General features: G+C 41.4%; 1 protein-coding gene across 6 annotated transcripts in view; it reads right to left on the bottom strand.

Annotated features, from left to right (window-relative positions):
- Positions 1-24,808, bottom strand: part of FERMT2 (FERM domain containing kindlin 2) — a 73,618-nt gene that overhangs the window by 25,566 nt on the left and 23,244 nt on the right. For all 6 annotated transcript variants that reach the window (XM_053594177.1, XM_053594178.1, XM_053594179.1 and 3 more), the window contains exons 3-4: positions 15,132-15,365; positions 6,244-6,378 (exon numbers count right to left, since the gene is read on the bottom strand). In XM_053594177.1, the coding sequence (XP_053450152.1) occupies positions 6,244-6,378; positions 15,132-15,365 (369 nt within the window). The remainder of the gene's footprint in view (positions 1-6,243; positions 6,379-15,131; positions 15,366-24,808) is intronic.

Raw genomic sequence — 24,808 nt, 5'->3', positions numbered from 1 at the left:
CTGAACACCGTGGAGGAGAAATGGCGAGTTCTAAGAGCACGCCCGCCGACCTGCTGTAGATGTCACCTCCATGTAAATGAGCACGCCTTGGTGCTGCTGCATCTTAACACACTGAAATCTGCCTCATCATTCAGTCACCACAAATGCTTATGTATTTTTTAAAAAAGAATACTAAAGTACTTATATTTAATACATTTATTTTATTTTATTTTTTTAAAATAAAACTCTACCCTCGTAGAGTGCCGTAGTGTCACAGCTCACAGTTACCTCCAGCTCTTGGGCTCAGGTGATTCTCTTGCCTCAGCCTTCCGAGTAGCTGGGACTACAGGGGCCCGCCACAACGCCCGGCTATTTTTTGTTGCAGTTTGGCCAGGGCAGGGTTCCAACCCGCCATCCTTGGGGTATGGGACCGGCACCCTACTCAATGAGCCACAGGTGCCGCCCTATTTAATACATTTAAAAGTCTTCTATCAAGGGCGGCGCCTGTGGCTCAGTGGATAGGGTGCTGGCCCCATGTACCGAGGGTGGCTGGTTCAAACCCAGCCCTGGTCAAATTGAAACAAACAAAAAAAAATAGCTGGGCGTTGTGGTGGGTGCCTGTAGTCCCAGCTACTCGGGAGGCTGAGGCAAGAGAAGCCCCTAAGCCTAGGAGTGGGAGGTTGCTGTGAGCTGTGACGCCACAGCACTCTACCGAGGGTGATAAAGTGAGACTCTGTCATAAAAAAAAAAAAAAAAGTTTTCCATTAATATCTTATACCATACTTTATTAGAAGGATTTTTATATTATTATTTTTATAATATTTGTGGAGAAAATTTTCTTAAGAATAAAAACCTAGAACTATAAAATTGATGACTAATAGGTATTAAATTTTACTTTAATATGGTACAAAAAGGCCACAACAAAATGCCAGTCTATAGAGAAAACTAACATATTAAAATGTTAATATTATTAAAAACAAAAATGTAAAAAGAAAACAAAGTCTATTATTTGAAAATTAAAAGAACAGGAATGACGATCATTCAACCAGACTAGTGTTTTCTGGAGATGGGGCCTCACTGCGCTGCCCTGGCTGGAACGCAGCAGCTATTCACAAGCACGGCCAGGCACATCACAGCCTGGACTGCCTGGGCTCATGGGATCCCGTCTAAGCCTGCTCAGAAGCTGGGATTATAGGTGCATGACATTGCATCTGGCCTCTGTGAGTATACCTGATAGAAAAATTAGATACCAGTTAGGTAGACAAACAGGTAAATACAGATTTTCTAAGTAGAAAACTGTAAAGTCATTTTAATAAGATCGAGGGAGACCTCTTAGACAAAGATCATCAAAACACGGTTCAGTGAAAAAAATCAAATTGCAGAACATACTATATATGTATTAGGGTCTCATTTATGTTATTTAAAAAAACAAGACATGCAAATATTGTTCATGTACACTCACGCATGTACATGAACACACAAAAGGGTGCTGTCACATTGACCTCCAAATTGCACAGCGTACAAGGGGGATCAAGAAGTGGCTCCCCTCCAGCACAGTACATTTTACGTATTCACTGAGTTTATGAGACTCAGATTGTCTTAATGTATGACTTCTGTAATTCATACACCTGAGGTCCACTAGCATGTATAACTGAGTGAGAAGACAGGATGTGTATAGTGTAACGCTGTCACATTTTTGTTAGGAAAAAAACAAAATACAAAAATGCATAATTCTGTAATACTAAATATTTATTCCAAGCAAGCATTACTTTTGTACTTAAAGAATAGTTTTAAAAAAATGTTTAGAAGCTCAAAATGGGTACGTGATGTGCCCTGGCCATGTTTGTGAATAGCTGCTGCGTTCCAGGTAGGAAAAATGGCATGCTCCATCATACACTATTTACTTAAAGAACTCGGGTATTTCCTTTATCTAGCCACCTTTACATTTTTTAGAGAAGTTTCTAATGAGATAATTTTCTACTTACACAATAAATCCTGACATTAAATTTCATTGTTAAGTCTGTACCTATACTGTAAAATTTATTCTTAAAAAAAAAAAAAAAAAATTATTCTTACCTTGAAAAAAGTTTTCCCCAGAACTAGGATCGGTCTACAACAGCCCCATTGACTCCTGCCTCATGAGTAGTTCAAGATCAGGAGCCACAAAGCACTCGAGGGCACGCACTGGAGCACAGCCATGTAGTGCAAGGTAAGTTTAAAAGCTCAGGTATTTTATGATGATTCTATGCACATGTGCACTTAGTATGAGAATAATCAATATTACCCATGATTTCTGGGCAACAAAACTGCCTCAGCTTCCCAAATTCCATCTCTCTAAGGCTGACTACACTACTCAGTGCTACAAGCTTCTAATCTGGAAGTGACACTATCCTGACTGCCACTATACACCCACAGAACAGTGTCAAGATTTCTCAAGAGAATTTAAACTGATTAATTTTTTCATTTTTCTTAATGGTAAACAAGGCTACAAAAATTACATAAAAGCTAGGCTGTGGCATGTCTGACCACTGACCCGTCTGTTAACGTTGAGGGTCTCTTTGTTCTGACAGGGAACACGGCTGGAGGAGGAGGGACCACAAAGCTGTCTACCTGCAAAGCTCCAGCCTTGGAGCAGGACGGACCTGCACTCACAGCTCAGCACTACCATTTACTTGGTATTTGCTCCCATGTAAGTGAGTTAGCCACTCTGAGTTTCTCTTCTCATGCTACCTATTTTTCCGAGTTGTTCAATTAATATATTTAATTGTGAAGATTAAATATAGTACATGTACTGTTTTAGACAAGAAGTTGCTCAATAAATGAGGTTGTAGTAACAGCAACCTTTTATTAAAAACATTGTTTGTTTTTCCAAAGAAATAGTCCACAAATGTCCCTAGGGCACACAAAACCGTCCAAAGTTCAAGCCTCTGAGAGCAAAGAACTTCGTACACAGACCAGAAATAAACAGCAGCTCAGCCTGGGTGCAAAGGGACCTGGTGACAGTAACAGCAGAGAGCCCAAGGCTGGGGAGGGTACGGAGGGTAAGGATGCTGTTCTTCGGCACGAGCTAGCCGAAACTGGGTGTATAATTCAAGCCTAAGGATGGAATGACAAAGGTTCAAGTGAGTATAGTCATTTGTCAATTAACGGCAGGGATGAGAGGACACTTTCTGAGATATGTCATTCAGCAGCTGTTGTGCCAAAGTCACTGAGTGTGTCACACAGCCCTAGACGTCACAGCCGCTGCTCTTAGCAACCAACCTGGACAGCACTGTTACCATGCTGAACAGGGCAGGCAACTGAAACCCAATGGCAGGCATCTGTGTATCTAAACATAGTTAAACAGAAAAAGGACAGTAAAAATACAGTCCTATCATCTTATGGGACCACCGTCACACATGCGGTCTGTTGGTGACCCAAATATCGTGATGCAGTGTATGACTGTAAATATTTCTATGTTCTCCCTTACCTCCTCCAACAGTGGGCTCCTCCTAGCAACCCTTTCCCTCCCACGTTCACTCCTTCCTTTATAATTACTGACTGGAAGTAAATGCTCTTTCTAAAATGACGCTTTGTTAGTTTTATAACATGTTCAGAAACCAATGGCTCTACAACTCACTAGTCTAAGTTCTGCAGCCCGCCACTGAACACCCTCCAAGGGGATCCTGAAGCATCTTGGAGGTCTGTCCCGCATAAACTGGCTCAGCTGATCTGTATTGGCCAAGATGTTTTGTAAGTACCATTCCTTCTGCGTGGATTGCCTTTTCTTTCCATCAAAATTCTAGCCATTGGAATTCAAAAGCTTAATTCACAAATTTGATTCCCACAAAACTGAATATACTTTATTTGGGATTAATTTGTTTTTTGAATTCCTAAAACATCGTTTCCTACCATAGTCATTTAGCCTCACATATTACCTCCTTAAATATGGTCACTGTGTTCTTCAACTGACCTATAAACTAACAGTAGAGACTGTCCTGTTTCTCTGTAGGTCTCAAACCCTATCTATCCAGTTACAGAAAAGTTACAAGGTCTGCGACCTTAGTCTTTCCTAGCATTTCTGTGCGTAATCCTTAAAATGTGAGTAATAGCAGAATCTACTTCAAAGGCCTGCAGTGAGAATTAAATGTGATTTCCTGAGTGAAGTACATACCCAGGTAGGTAATACTTACAGGCACTGCACACAATAAGTACTCCTAAGTGTTTGCTTTATACATCACTTTAGAATTTTAAAAATCAGAAGGAACTAAATTAGTAAGATTAGTTTAGGTATTTGCCAACGGGACACATCCTAAGTAACAGATTTATGCATGTGTGGCCAATGGAAACTGTCACGTTCAATCGTGTAAATGCCCAAGAGTGGGGAACTATCACACATAACCTCATCAATCATTCATTCAGCTTCCCGACAGACACTATCCACGTGCCTGCTCAGTGCAAGGAGCTCACAGTCACCAGGGAGAACAGCCATGTAACAGAGACGCACAGCCACCAGGGAGAACAGCCGTGCAATACCAGACACAGAGCCACCAGGAAGAAAGCCGTGTAACACCGGACGCACAGCCACCAGGGAGAACAGCCGTGCGACACCAGACGCACAGCCACCAGGGAGAACAGCCGTGCAACACCAGACACAGAGCCACCAGGGAGAACAGACGTGTAACAGAGACGCACAGCCACCAGGGAGAACAGCCGTGCAACACCAGACACAGAGCCACCAGGAAGAACAGCCGTGTAACACCGGACGCACAGCCACCAGGGAGAACAGCCGTGCGACACCAGACGCACAGCCACCAGGGAGAACAGCCATGCAACACCAGACATGGACGCACAGCCACCAGGGAGAACAGCCGTGCGACACCAGACGCATAGCCACCAGGAAGAATAGCCATGTAACACCAGACACAGAGCCACCAGGGAGAACAGCCGTGCGACACCAGACACACAGCCACCAGGGAGAACAGCCGTGTAACACCAGACTTACAGCCACCAGGGAGAACAGCAGTGTAACACCAGACACAGAGCCACCAGGGAGAACAGCCATGCAACACCAGACACAGAGCCACCAGGAAGAACAGCCGTGTAACACTGGATGCACAGCCACCAGGGAGAATAGCAGTGTGACACCGGACGCACAGCCACCAGGGAGAACAGCCATGTGACACCAGATGCACAGCCACCAGGGAGAACAGCAGTTTAACACCAGACACAGAGCCACCAGGGAGAACAGCCGTGCAACACCAGACACAGAGCCACCAGGGGGAACAGCCGTGTAACACCAGACGTACAGCCACCAGGGAGAACAGTCGTGCAACACCAGACACAGAGCCACCAGGGAGAACAGCCGTGTAACACCAGACACAGAGCCACCAGGGGGAACAGCCGTGCAACACCAGACACACAGCCACCAGGGGGAACAGCCGTGCGACACCAGACACAGAGCCACCAGGGAGAAGAGCCGTGTAACACCAGACGTACAGCCACCAGGGAGAACAGCCGTGCAACACCAGACACAGAGCCACCAGGGAGAACAGCCGTGCAACACCAGACACAGAGCCACCAGGGGGAACAGCCATGCAACACCAGACACACAGCCACCAGGGGGAACAGCCGTGCAACACCAGACACAAGAGCCACCAGGGGGAACAGCCGTGCAACACCAGACACACAGCCACCAGGGGGAACAGCCGTGCGACACCAGACACAGAGCCACCAGGGAGAACAGCCGTGCGACACCAGACACAGAGCCACCAGGGGGAACAGCCGTGCAACACCAGACACAGAGCCACCAGGGGGAACAGCCGTGCGACACCAGACGCACAGCTGTTTTCCCACACCAGGGAGAACAGCAGTGTAACACCAGATACAGAAAAACAGCCGGCTGGTAACAGAAGGATTGCCTGATCCAGGTTGGGAAGCAATGAGAGGGAATCTGAGGAAGCTTCTCAAAGGAGTAAAAACTTACAAGAAGAAAGGGAGACCAGGCCAGAGGACCAGTAAGTGCAAAGCACAGAGGTTGTTAAAAGTTAAAAAATTTAATTATGGTTGAAGACTTAAGTAACAGCTCATTAACTAAATAGTGGTGGTTTTCATGATCTCAATACTGAAACATTTCTAATTTTTGCTTGAGTTCAATCATGGCACTTTTCCTTTTCTTTTTTTTACCTTCCGCTCTCCTGACCTGCACCAGCCATTTTCCGGTATCCAAAAGCACAGGCACACAGCCCTCAGTCCCCCCTGCGCGCCGGGCTTAGTGGGTCTCACCTGAGCCCGGAGTGATCAGAGGCCCCTCTAGCTCCAGAGCCTCATCTTCAGACTGGTCATCCAGCTTCTTCTTTTTTTTCTTTGTTGGATCTCTGGGCTTTTTTAAAAGAGAAAGTTCTTCAGGGTGTCTGATATCTGTTAAGAAAATAGATTATCAATTTACTGTAACAAAAGAAAATTTAACAGTTTACAATAAGTAAATTTGTTAATTGCTTCAAGATAAGAATTTGTAATTTGCTTCTGCATATGCATTGTGTTGGAGTTTTACCAGATACTAGGGCCATGCAAAAGACTGATGTATGACACTGGGAAAAAAGATCTCCCAGAAGCACTCTTAAATTGTAGTAACTATTACATTTAATAAAAGTAATGATCTCAAAGTGGAGAGAGAATGATCTACTGGGGTACATAAAACGTCAGAAAATATTAGAACTCATATTTATTTTTTATCCGAAACTGGAAGAAAAATATTAAGCCTCCTGGTACTGTAGCTGCCCCTTATTCTCTGTTATAAGGTACACATAATTTATGAAGTAAAGGTCAGGATACTTTCATATCATTACCAAATCTCCAATTTTACTCAATTCAAACTTTTCTGCCTCAGGCTCAGGTGGGAGGACGGCTTGTGCCCTGGAGTTGAGGCTGAAGTGAGCCGTGACCCTGCAACTGCACTCCAGCCCTGGTGACAGAACAAGATCCCAGCTCTAAAAACAAAGCAAAACCGGGCGGCGCCTGTGGCTCAGTCCGTAAGGCGCCGGCCCTATATACCAAGGGTGGGGGGTTCAAACACGGCCCCGGCTGAACTGCAACCAAAAAATAGCTGGGCGTTGTGGCGGGCGCCTGTAGTCCCAGCTACTCGGGAGGCTGAGGCAAGAGAATTGCTTAAGGCCAGGACTTGGAGGGTACTGTGAGTTGTGTGATGTCATGGCACTCTACCGAGGGCCATAAAGTGAGACTCTGTCTCTACAAAAACCAACAAAACAAAAACCAACAAAACAAAAACAAATTTCCCTGCCTTGTATGGAAGGGCTACAAGTTTCTGTATCTACTTGTTTTCATTTGAGGACAGTGACTAGAAGCAAATAGTTAAATGAAAATAACAAAAGAAATTAAAGATGACCAAAACAGATATATTCTACATTATATATTTAGACATATATAATATACCATGTTCACAAACGATAACACTCAATATGATCAAGTAGTCAATTCTCCCCAAATCAAGCTAAAGATTTAATGGAATTCCAGTCAAAATTCCAGTTTGCTTTTCTATAGAAATTGATGAGCAGACTGTAAGATTTGTATGGAAATGACATCAACCCTAGAAAAGTCAAAGGAAGTTTTAAAAAGAACACATCTGGAGAACCCACACTAACTGAGCTCAAGCCATGAAGTACAGCAGTGGAGCCGTGCAGCTACTGGCCACATGGTGGAATATACAGATCAACAATTAGAAGACCTAGACATAGGTGGTCAATAATTTTTTAACGTCTTTTCAAAAGTGCGGAACACTGAGAGATTCGTACTTTAAAAAAATTAAATTAACCTTTATATAATTCAATATGCAAAAATTAATTCTAAATTGATCATAGATGTAAATGTAACAGCCAAAATAATAAAATTAGAAGAAAACATTAAGATTTCTTAAGACAGACACAAAAAGGGAACCACGAAAAATTGCCTTTTATTTAAAAGAAAAAAAAAAAAACCAACTTGCTCTCTGAAAGATACTGTTGAGAAAAAAAAAAGCAAGCATATATTGGGACAAAATATTTGCGACCCATACATATATATCTGACATAAGACTCAGAATGTACAAAAAATCACACAACGCAGGAAGAGGATCACAGGCTGAAGATGTGGACAAGCACTTCCAGGGAAAATGGCCAAGCAGCGTATGAGAAGATGCCTGGTATTACCGTCATCAGGGAAATACAGATCAAAATCACAACGAGACAGCATACGTCCACCCCCAGGGAGGTCAGCATTAAGGAGACCCAGTGTCAGTGGTTACGCGGAAGAGGAAATGGGCTCTCACACCCAGCTTTTGGTAAAGCTAGAGTTTTCTGAAAACGACTACCACACAACTCTTAACATTTTACGCTCGGTACTTACCCCAGACAATGAAAAGCACATTCATAACAGCTTTAATAATGAATGCCCAAAATGGAAACATCCCAAATGGACAGAAACATGACTTCTGCATAGCCATGGACTACTGTTCATACCCGTACAAAGGAACACAACTCATTCGTAAAAAGAAAAATATTGACATGTGCAAAAAAAAAAAAAAATCAATGAATCTCAAGTTACTAATTACGTGGAAGAATTAGTAAAGAGTATATATTATATGATTCCAATCATAAAATTCAGGAAAATGCCAATCAATCTACGGTGACAGAGAACAGATCAATGGCTGTCAGTAGCTGAAGTCTGAGAGGTGACAGAATGCTCTTTACTTTGGTTATGGTTTCATAGGTGTACACATTTGTTAAAACAAACTGTACGCTTGAAATGAGTACAGTTTATTGTGTATTAATATTACAATAAAGTTAATTAAAAAATAATGCGAAAAGATGGAGAGCCCAAAATTAATAAAAAGAAAATAAAAGGAGCAGAAAGGAAAAGCTCTAGGTATACAGTCCTGTGCTGCTTACGGCCAGGGACATGTCCTGAGAAACGCTTAGACGACTCTGACCCTGGCCAGCCACACACCAGAGGCTACAGCTGCCACACACGCAGGCTGTGCGTGTAGCTTACTGCTCCCAGGCTACAAACCTGCACAGCATGTTACCGTATACCACAGGTAACTATAACACAACGGTAAGTATTTGTGTATAAAGAAAAGGTATAGTAAAAATATGGTATAAAAGATAACAACTGGTACACCCGGCCAGGGCACTTACACCTGATTGGAAATTGCTCTGGCTGAGTGAGTGAGTGAGTGATCAATGAATGTGAAGGCCTAGGATACTCCTGCACACTACACACTACTGTAACTTAGGCTACTTATTTATTTTTTGAGACAGAGCCTCAAGCTGTCACCCTGGGTAGAGTGCCATGGCATCACAGCTCACAGCAACCTCCAGCTCCTGGGCTCAAGCGATTCTTCTGCCTCAGCCTCCCAAGTAGCTGGGACTATAGGCGCCCACCACAACGTCCGGCTATTTTTTGGTTGCAGCCGTCATTGTTGTTTGGTGGGCCCAGGCTGGATTCGAACCTGTCAGCTCAGGTGTATGTGGCTGGCGCCTTAGCCACCTGAGCCACAGGTGCTGAGCCACTAAATTTATTTTTTTAAAAACTGTGCTATGATGTTAGTATGGTTATGACATCGCTGGGCAACAGGATTTTTTCAGCTCCATCATAACCCTATAGAAATTACAAAAAATGTATAAATGAGTCATTTAAAATCTGTTCTTAAAAATGAACTATGTAAATAAATTATTTAAATAGCTGCAAAACAGTCTACTGTGAACAGATCATAATTTAACCATTCTTCTAATAGTGAACTTACGATTCTACAAACATCTATACATATCTTTTTCCACTGTATGTCTTCAGAATTCAATGGAATGGAATAACTGATCCTAATAATTTTAAGGCAACAATTCAGCAAGATGGGCACAGTATTATTTTTTAAAGCTGCTTATTTGAAAAATTATGTTTTTTATCAATTTATATTTCTTTGTGATATACATCGCATGTGTTTTTAGTCATTTATATTTTTCCTTCCTTTGCTCATTTTTCCATCAGATTTTTTCATATCGAAGTTAATTTACATGTAAAAATTAACATGGTAGCAATTACTGTACACCACTGTACACCACAACTGATTTTATTCTTTTTAAAATTTTTTGATTATATATTGTTCCATGTTTAAATAAGAGATCAAATAATATTTTTTTTTGAGACAGAGTCTCACTATGTTGCCCTTGGTAGAGTGCTGTAACATCACAGCTCACGGCAACCTTGAACTCTTGGGCTTAAGCGATTCTCTTGCCTCAGCATCCCAAGTAGCTGAGACTACAGGTGCCCGCCACAACGCCTGGCTATTTTTTTGTTGCAGTTGTCATTGTGAGACAGTCTTATTCTGTCATCCTTGGTAGAGTGCTATGGTGTCATAGCTCTCAGCAAACTCAAACTCTCAGGCTCAAGCAATCCTCTTGCCTCAGCCTCCCAAGTAACTGGGACTACAGGCGCCTGCCACAAGACCTATCTATTTTTTTAGAGATGGGGGTCTCAGGCTGCTCTTGAACTCCTGAGCTCAGACAATCCAACTACCTCAGCCTCCCAGAGTACTAGGATTACAGGTGTGAGCCACCCTGCCCAGCCTCAAATGAATTATTTTTAGTTTTTGAGACAGTCTCCCTTGGTACAGTTCTGGGGCGTCACAGTCACAGCTCATAGCAACCTCAAACTCTTGGGCTTAAGCGATTCTCTTGCCTCAGCCTCCCAAGTAGCTGGGACTACAGGTGCCCGCCACAACGCCTGGCTATTTTTTTTTGTTGCGTCTGCCACAATGCCTGACTATTTTTTGTTGCAGTTGCCACTGTTGTTTTTCAGCTGGCCTGGGCTTGGCTTGACCCCTCCAGTCTCGGTGTATGTGGCCAGCGCCATACCCACTGTGCTACGGGTACCAAGGCCCAAATAAATTATTTTAAAAACTACATTGGTTTTTGGTTGTTTTCTACTAGTTACTTGAATGTTACTATTAGGAACACCCTGGCACATAATTAGGTTTTTCTTCTTATATGTTTTATAGGCTACTAAGGGATGTTCTTCTGAAACCTGACAATGGAATTAACAGAAAAACTATCCTGAACAGATGAGTGAACAGAAAGTATGTGACGAGAACTGATCTTGGGGTACTTCTTAAGTATTAAAGAGCAGAAATCATGTAAAAAAATTAAAAAGTAAATGCTTGCTCCTTAACTTTTGCCACTTTCTTAAAATCATCTAGGGATATCTAATTTCTGTTTTCAAAGTTAAAAAATGGTACAGTATTGTTCTTCTGTTACAGCTACACAATTAAAAATCAAAGATGTTCTTCATTCTCAATTATTCAAGGTATAAGGTCAACCTAGTTATCCTCAAATGTAATTTTAGGAGTTTTCTGCATCAGCAGTAACTGCTATGAGAAGGCAGATTCAGAAACTCAAACTATTTCAGTCATATTTTTTGAGCCATATTTATCTAATTTACACAACTGAGGACTACTTTTATAAGAATGAGATATAACCTGCAGAGAGAGCTAACGGTCTATGAGCCACACTGTCAGCTCTCACTGCACCCTCAGCCTTAAATGCCACGCTGGGAGAGAAGAAGGACATTAAAAACTCCAAGTCTCTAAGTCATCAGCTGTCTGCACAACTTCAGGACTAAGGGGGCAGGGTGTTGGAGGCAGTCTCTCTCCATCCACGTCAATCATATGCTAGAATGTGCTGAGAAACCTGACAAGTACTGGGGATATAAAATGAATCACACCCGAGACATGACCCGCTTCTGTCACGGCTCACCACAGCCACTGTTTAATGGGGTGGGGGTGGGGGAGTAAAACAAGCATGTACAATTGGAAAAGTCCTCTCCAATATTTCTGGCACGTCCCTGGGCTTGAGAATCACTGCACTATGTGATTCAAATGCGGAGGTTTTTGTTCCTGGGTCATTTCCTGTTCAGCCTGCAAACCAGCTAATATTAATGAAACTGGAAGAATGAATATTGTTAAGGAGCTTCTGAGTCGGTTGTAAGTGGATAAAGCAGTTCTTTGCTAGATCAGCCACTGAGAATTGCTTGTCAAGTCAATAACAACAACATTAAAACACATGCTTGGGCCACACCCTAATATTCTCAGGAGCTCGGGGCTGCCAGCAGCTTGCTTTATACACGTTCTAGAGGTAATTCTGATTCTCCTTGGTAACTAGTAGCTTAGGGAAGGGGGAATAACGCCCCACTTTCCTAGTGTAAGTGTCCCATATGGGAGCCAGCAGCTTGCTTTATACACGTTCTAGAGGTAATTCTGATTCTCCTTGGTAACTAGTAGCTTAGGGAAGGGGGAATAACACCCCACTTTCCTAGTGTAAGTGTCCCATATGGGAGCCAGCAGCTTGCTTTATACACGTTCTAGAGGTAATTCTGATTCTCCTTGGTAACTAGTAGCTTAGGGAAGGGGGAATAACACCCCACTTTCCTAGTGTAAGTGTCCCATATGGAAGCCAGGCAGCCAGGGCTGCACCTGCAGTGTGACAGGTGTTTTACCTTTCACTACAGCAGTAACAAAAAAGTACCGTGAACTGATCATCCGCATGGGGTGTGCATCACTGTACTGATACAGGAATTCAGAACTTACTGATTTACTCAGTGCCTTATATCGAGAAGGAATTAAAAAGAATCATAGGAATGGGGCTAGAGAAGAACAGAAGTGATTAAATAAGATTTCTACTACAACAAAACACACCTGGAAGACTATGAGGCTTGAGAACTGTAAAATGGTCACATCCAAATACTATTTAATTTATTCTAAATTCTACAGTTCAATAATAAAGGTGAGTGAACATTTATGAGGCACTACACAAAGAAATGTTCCAGAACAGAAAGATACTTTATGTAGCAATGAAATCTAATGGTCATTATAAGCTGCATTAAAACATCTTCTGTAACCAAACAGAAGACGAATCTGGTCTAGGCTGGAGAGACTATGTAAATGCCACACACATCACAAAAACTGTGGGAGCGAGAAACTGAGGCACAAAGAAGGGTTCTCAGGAAGATACGCAGATTTTAGCTTAAAAAATGATCTTTCTTGATCATTTCTGGGTCAACAAGTACTGCTGAGTATATGTATTTACTTTCACTCCTTTCCAAAATCATACAAAAAAGAAATAAAACAAGCCTATAAGAAAAAAAGCAGGGGAGGATAAAAATACCAGATAAGAAATCTCAGAAGTTTGGGAGACAGAGGTCAGACAGAAGATAGGAAATGATTCAGCAAAGTGAAGAAGTATAAAGCTGAGGTGTCTGCAGAAGGAGGTTCCGACGGGGGACACACTGACGCCCTGACTCACCAAACGCCAGACATCCAGCGTGATGTGGAACCAAGCAAAGGCCACACGAAAACATGCAGTCTTCCCGGCATCCCTCTTCTCCTCTACTGCTGCACTGATACCCCTCAGATACACACCCTCTAGGATTCGTTAGAGCAGCGGTTCCCAACCTGTGGGTCATAACCCCTTTGGGGGTCGAATGACCCTTCACAGGGGTCGCCTAAATACATCCCGTGTATCAGATATTTACATTACGATTCATGTAGCAAAATTACAGTTACAAAGTAGCAATGAAAATAATTTCATGGTTGGGGGTCACCATAACATGAAGAACTATATTAAAGGGTCGCGGCATCAGGAGGCATTTAGAAGGCTGAGAACCACTGAACCAGTACAGCCCTGGGGAAAACATCTTTCAGATGCTGGTATCTGAAAAAGCTTGCTCAGAGTCTGAGTATCTTACAATACACAGCTTCCTGTTAGGTGTTTATGGTGCTCCATCATGGACTGTATAAACGAACAGCCAGTGACTGCTAGGCACTTCAGTGAGGCCTCATGGAAGTTAGAACTGAATTACTGTGTAATTGTTTAAAAGAATAAAGTGTATATAATAATACATGGAAACACTGTTAAGACACTGTGGAGTAAAAAAAAAAAAAAAAATATATATATATATATATATATAAAATACTCCCATTTATAAAAAAAATCCAACTCACATAGATAAATTAATGCATAGAAAATCATCAAACTGTCAACAATGGCCACATACGGGAAGGGGGGGGAACAAAGTATGTCCATATTGCTTGATTCTTTCGTAACAGACTAAATTTATAAATTACTAGTGTAAGTTAGAAACACACCATATGGGCAGGTATAATAGCTCATCAACGTAATCCTAACACTTAAGAAGGACAAGGCAGGAAGATAATTTGAGGCCAGGAGTTTGAGACTAATAGCAAGACCCCATTTATAAAAAAAAATTTTTTTTTTAATTAGCTGGGTACGATGGCATATACCTGTAAGTCCCAGCAACTTGGCAGGCTGAGGCAGGAGGATCACCTGAGCCCAGGAGTTGGAGGCTGCAGGGAGCTATGATGATGCCACTGCACTCTAGCCTGGGCAACAGACATGAAACATGCCTCAAAAATAAATAAATAAAAACCATAAAAGGATGTACTTTTTTTATTTGGAATTAAAGTATGAACAGTCATTAAATGTAACTTTAATGAAGAATTTTTTTTTAAGGAACAAACAGAATAGTTGTGCACCAGTTTGACGATAGTTCATTTTCTCTGATGGTTGAATACTTCCTGTCACAGGACATAACTGGGTCAGCCAAAAGTTATTCCACATCTCACTTCGGAAAGCATAAACGGAATTATTCCAACAGCATTCAAACTACAGACTGGTAAGGAAGACAACACTCACAGGCATTTCCTTAAGAGCTGCGTCACGCTTTCAGTGAAGGAAGTGACACAACCTGCCTGAATCACTAAAATCAAACAGTGACTTATGTGAAGCACACTCTGCAAAAGGCATGTTTGTCTGACAAGTGTGTCTGTTCTCTTCTCATTCCCATAAAACTAAAGCCATTAGAATAAATTGTGATGTAATAGTAAATATCTAATATAATCCTAGTAGGGAAAGACTCTTTACTAGATTTTTTCTGTCCCACTGCTTCTTTACCTTAAATTAATATAAAAACTTTAGACAATAAAGTAGAAATTTCACACACCTTCTTAACAAGCAGTTCATCCTAATCCCAACCCCCTTGAGATAAGCTACATGCCAGTCAGTTCTAAGTACATAATGCATACTTCAAGGAAGAATGTATCTAATACTTACTGAAAGTCTTACAGATGTCAGAAACAGCTTTGAAGACTCGATCAGAGAAATTCACTTTCACCTTCACATACTTCATGTTGGGAAGTTGCAGGCGGAGCAGTTTGTGCTGGGGTGTGAACTGAAGCTTGGCGTCTGCTTGAATACCATACTTATCCAAGGTCCAATGTGTCTTAAGAAGCCAAGTTCTCTTCTTTTCCCACCAGAGAGCATGGTCAGACCAATCTTTTTTTACATCTATAAAAGACAAGTAACAAAATACTTAAAAATCAACAAGATAACTTTGACAGAAATTTAAAGTAGAAAACTAAATAACTGGGTATTTAACACATATAATTAAGTATTAAGTTCTTGTTATGCGACAGGTATAAAAGAAATACTAACAGCGGAGAAGACATTACTTGTTGGGCTAAAAAGTCGCTATAAAAGGTTGCTGAGGCAGAAAACACACACAGGGTAACTGACAACGCTTACTTGGAGCAAAACTGGGATGAAGAGAGAAAGAGAAAGAGAGGGAAGGAGGAGAGAGAGAGAATATGAGGCTAGAACCCTGGGAGCAGGGAGAGGAAAGGTTCGTACAAGAGTGAAGTTGGAAGGTTTGGGGCTCAGGCTTGAAGAGTGGACAAGAGTAACATTCAATGACAAAGCAGGGAAAGGCTGTGGCTTCTGAAGTTGCAGAGATGTGCTAAGGTGGTGGTGATAAAGAAGCTGGGGAACCAAGGTGAACAACAAACACTAAGCTAGGGGGACAGGAGGAGCACGGGATAGAAAACACTGCTTATAATTAATACCCTATATTCTAAGAGAAAGCTCTAAAACCAAACTGCATCCCAACCACACATTTTCCCAAATATAACCCCCCAAAAGTAACTTATAAAGATACAGAGTCCAACTTTTTCCCCTGAACGTATTTTTATACAAATACTATAGAAAATATTAGTATCTATTAAACTATTTAACAACTGTATGCAATTAAATCAAACCAAATAAATAAAATAATGTAATTTACATAAGATCTGGCTACCTGCAGACATGGCAGATCATAACCATAAACTTAAAGCAATAAAAGTAAAGACTTTTTGGATTATATGTTAAACTTATTAAGTGCTCAACATAGAAAAGTGATGTTTCCAAAAAAAGAATAGGATTCAGATAAAACCTTACAAGGGAAGGAAAAACCCTTGAAAATTTATCAACTTTAAGACATTTACCTGAACTTTATACAAAACATATACTCACACACAACTGGTGAATCTTTAAGTAAAAAATTAAATTTCTACATTGATTCTATGCCTAGAAACACCTTCTGTAATGGTGAAATTTACTTGACATAATTGAACTTAACTTTCATTATGAGAGAAACACATTATAAGTAGAAAAAACTTTCAATTCCCCAAACATTAGGGGAAAAAAAATTAGCAAGTATTTTAACACAGTTATAGATATCTATATTTACATTTCCATTTAGAAATTTTAATATTTTCTTCTGTTTTGGGAAAATCAGCCAATTATGGCATTTGAAGTTTGGCTCTAGAAATACATATAACTGTTGGCTAAGTACCTATCGCTCAGCAGCCAGGGCACCAGCCACATACACCAGCGCTGGCAGGTTCGAATCTAGCCCAGGCCTGTCAAACAACAAGGACAACTACAACCAAAAAAAAAAAAAAAATAGCCAGGTGTTGTGGCGGGTGCTGTAGTCCCAGCTACTTGGGAGGCTGAGGCAAGAGAATCACTTGAGCCCAAGAGTTTGTGAACTGTGAACTGTGATGCCACGGCACTCTACTGAGGGTGACACAGTGAAGGTCTCGGGGGAAAAAAAAAAAGAAAAGAAAAACATGTAACTGTTATGTTACATCTACTCACCTAATTGTGATACTTATTGTGTATAGTACTCTCTACCTTAAATTATTTTTCAGCACAGAATTTACTAAATGACTTTTGGAAATAGCAAATTCTGATCTGGCTCGCAGAAGACAACCACGGTTGGGACCTTTTCACATGTAATATAGGTAAATAGTCACATGTTAACTTTTCAGAAATAGAGAAACAAGGGCAGAAGAAGATAACCTGCAAAGTGCTGGAAACGAAGTGAAGTCAGGCTGAGCCGAACAGTCACTGGCAGGTAGCTGTACACAGGTTGAGGCTCTCTAATCCCAAAATCTAAAATCTGAAGTGCTCCAAAATCCTAAGATTTCAGATTTGGGATGCTAGTAAGTATCACGCAAACATTCCAGAATTGCCCAAAGTCTAAAATTGGAAACACTTCTGCCTTCTGAGGCAGGAAGATCTCTTGAGCCCAAGAGTTTGAGGTTGCTATGAGCTCGGCTGACACCATCGCACTCTAGCCTGGGTAACAGAGTGAGACTGTGTCTCGAAAATAAAAAAGAAGCAATATGCCACCAACCACAAAATTTAAAGATAGTTCCTATAATGTAACGTATGAAAAGAACTGTTGGTCAAGACACAGACTTCTTGGGCGGCGCCTGTGGCTCAGTGAGTAGGGCGCCGGCCCCATATGCTGAGGGTGACGGGTTCAAACCCAGCCCCGGCCAAACGGCAACAACAAAAAAAAAATAGCCGGGCGTTGTGGCGGGCGCCTGTAGTCCCAGCTGCTCGGGAGGCTGAGGCAAGAGAATCGCGTAAGCCCAAGAGGTAGAGGTTGCTGTGAGCCGTGTGACGCCACGGCACTCTACCTGAGGGTGGTACAGTGAGACTCTGTCTCTACAAAAAAAAAAAAAAAAAAAAAAAAGACACAGACTTCTCAAGTCAGAACTTCATAGATGGATGGACGCCATTCCTGTCAAGCTGGGGGCTGGGGACCAAGAATGGCCCAGTGAACACATCCTGTTTTCGCCTGTCTTATATGGCTCACAAGCTATGAACAGCTTTTAAACAGTCACTTCTCACTTAACAATGGGGAGATGTTCTGAGAAATGCATCATCAGGTGACATCACCGATGTGCAAAAATCACAGAGTGCAGGGACACAAGCCAGACGGTCCGGCCTGCTACCCACTCGGCCTTCTGCTCCAGGGCACACACTGCATCGAGCACTGCAGGCAGCTATAACACAGTGGTGAGTGTTTGTGTATGTAAACACACCTAGAAACAGAAAAAGTAGAGTGAAAACTACGGTATTACAATCTGTGGGACCGCTGTTATACATGTGATCTTGTCATGGACCAAAATCTTGTTACGCAGCTTATGACTATTTTTTAAATAGAATTTAATGGAACATGGCCACAACTTGTCTGTTCACATACTGTTTAAGACCAATCCTGCACTACAACATCAGTGTAGAATAGCGGTTCTCAACCCGTGGGTCACGACCCACAGGAACTGTATGAAAGGGCCATGGCATTAGGAAGGTTGAGAACCCCTGGTGTACAGGAAGCGTGACAGAGGCCTTATGGCCTCAAAACCTTAAATACCTATAATCAGGACTCTCCTATAAAAACCTGATAGGCTGCAGGCAATGTGATCTTGGACTTACACAGATAATGATGTAATAAAATGTCAACTCCCCTTCAAACTTTGACCTCAGAAACACACACTGCCCTGATGCCCACCTTTCCCTTTAAAACCTGATCCTCCTCATCTATTCTACTGTGGTTTAATCTAAGGAGCAGCCCACCTGTACCCAGCAAGAATAAACACAGGAAGGGCATATGATCCAAAGATTATTTACCAAATATTCTGTGAGTCGTTTGTTTACTAACAAAGAAAAGAACTCTCTTAACTGTCAACGCTGTTAGGACCTGGTCTTTGTTACTCAGAGAAAACAGCATAAGTAACAATATGGGAAAGAAAGATCACACAAAATCAAAGCAGAAACAGGACACCAGAAAAAATGAGAAGTATTAATAGTGCCATGCCAAGCAACAAAAACAAAATTCTGTAGAGACCCGACTGAGCCCTCTTAAATGGGCAAAGCACGCAGTCTGAGGACTCAGCCGAGCTGGCACCAGTGACAGAGTCATCACCACTATGGAATGAGAACGTCAAACAGAGTCGATTACCAATATTCATCAATTCAACAAATACCTGTTGAACGTGTACTATGTACAAGGCAATGAACAAAACAAAGTCCCAGCACTCTGAAGGAGACCAACAAGACAAGAGGGGAGGAGAAGAAGGCGTCACAGCCAGCTGCTCGTGCTTTATCCTGAGCAGGAAAGACCACACTCAGCCTGCATCAGCCTCGCAAGTTTCGGCCCGAATGGCATTAGAATTAACTGAGTAGGCTCAGCGCCTGTGGCTCAGGCGGCTCAGGCGCCAGCCACATGCATCTGAGCTGGCGGGTTCAAATCCAGCCCAGGCCCGCCAAACAACAATGATCAGCAGCAACCAAAAAATAGCCAGGCGTTGTGGCAGGCACCTGTAGTCCCAGCTACTTGGGAGGTAGAGGCAAGAGAATCGCTTGAGCCCAGGAGTTGGAGGTTGTTGTCAGCTGTGATGCCACGGCACTCTACCCAAGGCCACAGCTTAAGGCTCTGTCTCAAGAAAAAAAAAAAAAAAAAAAGAATTAACTGAGTAGTGTTCTCCAAACACTGATGCCTGGGTCCACACTAAACGAGGGCTTATGGTTTGTGGACAGCTATCTGTATTTCTTTACGAGAAGTTGAGGGTTGGTATTTCCTATTCCACCATCTTGCAGTTGGTTTTTAAATAGGGATGATTTATGTTTCAAAATCATCACTGATAATTTTGAAGAACTGCAGTGACAGAGGTGTGCAAGAACGAAGCCAAGAAACCTTGCGGGAAGTCAACACGACAGCGCACACGGTGAATGCATTTCAATTACAACGCTTGGGTGGTGAGAACACAGAAAGAAGGATTATTGACGATTTCTCTTGAATAATTCGCTGTAATAGGGAGCAGAATAATGGATAGTACAGAGGCAGAAAGGAGATGCCAGGCCCATGGAGTATTTTTAGTTTAGGTTTTTTTTTTTTTTTTTTTTTTTAAGAGAGAGCTACTACAGCATTATTTAAATAATAAAGCTTAAAACACATTTTTAATTATAATTGTCGTTTTTTAATTTGATTGCTCCTCAGCAGAGTGTCACTTCAAAATTCTGTAGAGACCCAACGGCACCCTCTTAAGTGGGCAAAGCAATGTTTTCCCGATTTCTAGATTAGATCTTTCTTTGGTGCTGGTTTTTGTATTTTACCAAGTGTGGGGAACACAGCATTAAGTCAGCTTCAAGACACGTCAACTAGATATACCTAAAAATGTACATTATTTTGTAAAATATGTACTTAATGTGTATATGTTACTTTTAATAGGCACTTAATATGTACTTTTTTTACATTATGAAGTACCGTGTAATGAAAAGTATTTGCTAATTTTAAAGTTAACCATTTTAGTGACTTGGTTGTGTTTGCTTCTTGTTGGAAAGCATTCGGATATTCGGTTGCAGCCTGGAGGTCTGCAGTTTCAGATGATCTTCCAGATGGGTATCAGTCTTTTATGATCTTAAGGGTGTCTGGATTTGGGTTAGGTAGGAGAATGCAGATTCACAGAAGTAAGTGGTTGAAAAACAAGAAACCATTTCTCCAGCATGTTGCCGAAGGCATGTGTGTTCTGCCGCATTTTTCTGTATTTCAAGTGATCTTTCTTAGCATCAAACAACAACTTGACAGTGGCATCTACGAGGAGCTTTATCAATTTATCAATTCCACCTAGTTCTTTAGATGCCTTGATGCTATCAACCAGGAGGGGCTGAAATATTAATTTGAGTGCAATGTCATGATTCTCAAAGACAATGAAATGAAGGTTTCATTGTATTCTCCAAATAATAGGTCCGTACAGCTGCATATGCCTCAAACATTTCACATGTATCACCCTGTTCATCAATAAGCTTTGCTAACTGGATGAAATGTTCATCTGGAATTTCCTTTTGAAGAAGAAAGTGTTTTGAAAAAAGATAGCTTTTTTTGAAATGGTTGGATGTTTTGCCACGTTATCATATACAGACTTAGTTTTTTTGTTTTTTTTTTTTTTTGTAGAGACAGAGTCTCACTGTACCGCCCTCAGGTAGAGTGCCGTGGCATCACACGGCTCACAGCAACCTCTTAACCCTTGGGCTTACGCGATTCTCTTGCCTCAGCCTCCCGAGCAGCTGGGACTACAGGCGCCCGCCACAACGCCCGGCTATTGTTTTTTTTTTTTTTTTGGTTGCAGTTTGGCCGGGGCTGGGTTTGAACCCGCCACCCTCGGCATATGGGGCTGGCGCCCTACTCACTGAGCCACAGGCGCCAACTTAGTTTTACCTTGCAAAGAAATAGTCAAGTTGTTTTGACATGGTATCACACAGAAATGCTGCCTTCCTATAGAAATCTACTTTTAATAATTCACATTGCTTATTCTGTTCTTCATAAAATTTAACTGTCTGTTCTTACAAAGATAAAATTTTGGCTAACACCTGTCCCTGCAATCATACAGCAAGTCCACGCTGAATACCTCATCCTTGAACGTTTTAACATGTTATAAAATCATTGATGATGGCGGCGCCTGTGGTTCAGTGAGTAGGGCGCCGGCCCCATATGCCGAGGGTAGCGGGTTCAAACCCAGCCCCGGCCACACTGCAACAAAAAAATAGCCGGGCGTTGTGGCGGGCGCCTGTAGTCCCGGCTGCTCGGGAGGCTGAGGCAAGAGAATCGCGTAAGCCCAAGAGTTAGAGGTTGCTGTGAGCTATGATGCCATAGCACTCTACCGAGGGCAATGTAGTAAGACTCTGCCTCAAAAAAAAAAAAAAAAAAAGTCATAAATATATTCATGATCTATGTGTATGACTTAAAAAAAGTATCAATAAAAAAAAAAAAGAATTTGTTCTGTAAAATTTGCATTCAGTCAAAAGGCCACAATTAAGACCCTAGAAGGCCACAGGTTCCCCTCCCCACTCCTGTATTATGCTATCTTAAGTGGCATTTTGAAACTAATAGTATCACCACATCAAGTCCCACAGATGGCTCTACTCAAAAGTATCACAGGAACATAGTTGTACTATTCATTAGTATACTAGTGAATACTACTGACTAAGGAATTCCTAATAAATACCTCATATTACTCAAGGAATGCCTAATAAATACCTCATACTACTCATTGCAAAACAAATTTTATGCATTGGTCAAATCCTGAGAAAAATGACCATCTACCAATTGAGAAGCACTTACCCAAGCAAGCCTAAGAGCCAACTGCACATCACAAAGCACTCTAACTGCACAGACTGCGTGTGGGGTGTGACGTGTAAAGTGGTACATCTCAATGCAGTAACTCTCAAAAGCACTTAACGTTATCTATTATCAGCACTGCTTATCTCTACCGTGGCAAGTTAAACCCTATCAATCCATACAACTGTTAACTTGTATGACCTGCTATACGCAGAACAGATTTCAGATATCAACATACGTTTAAGCATTCCTCTAGTTAAAGACTGAGCAGACACAGAAAAACATCACTCTAGAAGAAAAATGGATTATCCATAAATAATGGAAAGAAAAAGAAAATGCCACTGGATCACTAAAATAATGGTTCTTCTCGTGGTATGAGGATGCATAAGGGAGTTACTACCGAAATTCCCTGCATCTGGATAAGCTAACACTTTAGAATAATTTTCCATACATGTAACTCCCCGCCATGTTCTAATCTGGTTTTGGACAATGTTCTAAGTAAACATTTCGGTGTTTCAGAATGGAGGCCTGGTATTTCAAACACATTAGAAACTGAACACATGTGTGCCAAGGACATCATCAACCCGGCATCTGCCACGGCAGAAGTGCCCTCCAGCCTCCCCAGGGCAGATGCACTCTGCTTTGTGAAACCACTGAAGAGGTCAACCATGCTGGAAAATGAGCTCTGCAAGTCAATTCACGATTTCCAGGTAATCCTCCACGTACAGTGCAACTTTCTTTTGTTATAATGTTTTCAAATTTTGATATTAGATTTCCAGAAGCAACCTATCACAAATTCAAGCTTTCTCAGAAAGACGGACTAAGGGATAAAAAGTTACCAAATGATTGTTTATTTTCTTTATTTGGGGGAGAAAGAAGGAATTTCACGATTGATTTATAAATTTAGCTTCTTTATTAATTCTTTAGAAAAGCTACTTGGATTACAGTTTAATAACCTAAAAAGGTCTTCTATAACACATTCAGTAAAATATGTTAATCCTTTAAAGCATGTTGCCAGGATTCGGGGAAAAATTATTCCTGGGTCCCTCCCCAATCACACCTTACTTTATTCTGCATTAACAGTATCTGACAGGCAAAGTATTATCATTAAAACTGCAATCATCTCCCCCAACTATAACAGAATGCTCTTCAAATTCAGAAGTGGTCGCATATTTATTTTACAAAGATGCCATCTGTATATACAGAGGAACAGAAGACTTCCAGTTTTATCACTTGGGGCTGAGTAAATAAGTATTCTACCAGACAGCTTTTGGTATCACTGCATTCACCCCCTCCATGAGTCACATAGAAAAAGCAAAGCAATAAAATAGTATAGACAAAACATTATGTCCCTTTATGCAATTACAGCTAGCTTACACTTTCTGGAAAATATGAGCACAGACAAAGGGATACAGTATCAAAAACACTTTAATCTTTTCCTAAGAGGTTCACCAATGTCTACTTGATTGTTTTCATATGGGCATCTAAAATGCAATAATTTGCTTTCATTATTAAAAAATTTTAATTGTTTAAAATGTCAAGAAAAATGCTAAATAGGGCAGTGCCCGTAGCTCAGTGGGTAAGGGCGCCAGGCCACATACACCAAGGCTGGCGGGTTTGAACCTGGCCTGGGCCAGCTAAAACAACAAAGACAACTGCAACAACAACAAAAATAGCCAGGCATTGTGTCGGGCACCTGTAGTCCCAGCTACTTGGGAGGCTAAGGCAAGAGAATCACTTAAGCCCAAAAGTTTGAGGGTGCTGTGAGCTGCGACACTCCAGCACTCTACTCATGGTGACACAGTGAGACTCTATCTCAAAAAAAAAAAAAAAAGAAAGAAAAATGCTAAATAGAAGATCAAATAATTTATTTTTTCTTACCTTTAAGTAACCACGTTTAAAAGTAATTAAGTCAATCTTATTAGTAAGAGGTAAGATGTTACTTGTAGATGGCATAAATTTCTAGTTTTGTGTTTTTTTTCTTTTTAAGACAGAGTCTCACTCTGTGCCCTTGGTAAAGTGCTGTAGCATCACAGCTCACAGCAACCTCAAACTCCTGGGCTCAAGAGATTCTCTCACCTCAGCCTCCCAAACAGGCGCCTGCATAATTCCTGGCTATCTAGTTGCATATTTTGAAAGTATTCATTCAGAAAAGAAGTGAAAATTTTGTTTAGCATTTTCACATATCCATAAACCAGAAGATATTACAGAAAATAATCTCTGATAAGGCGACATTTCATTGCCAACTTATAAGCACAGAGAAAAACTTTCTGGACACGTATTTACCAGATTCTGGTAAATACGTGTTTTTGTAGTCTGCTGCTACTGTTAAGCTCTCTGCTGTTTCCTTTGTTTTAGGATCCTCTTGAGCCTCAAATGAGATAACTATTCTCATAATTAAGAATTCAGCCTGTCTTTAATGATGAAAGAACACTAAAGTCCTAGCATGCTAGTAACAAAGCTGGGAAGCAGCTGCTTCTCGTGAGCTGTGTGGACTGACCAG

Source organism: Nycticebus coucang, chromosome 6 (assembly GCF_027406575.1).
Source record: "Nycticebus coucang isolate mNycCou1 chromosome 6, mNycCou1.pri, whole genome shotgun sequence".
Taxonomy (NCBI): domain Eukaryota; kingdom Metazoa; phylum Chordata; class Mammalia; order Primates; family Lorisidae; genus Nycticebus; species Nycticebus coucang.
This window is presented reverse-complemented; position numbering and strand designations above follow the sequence as displayed.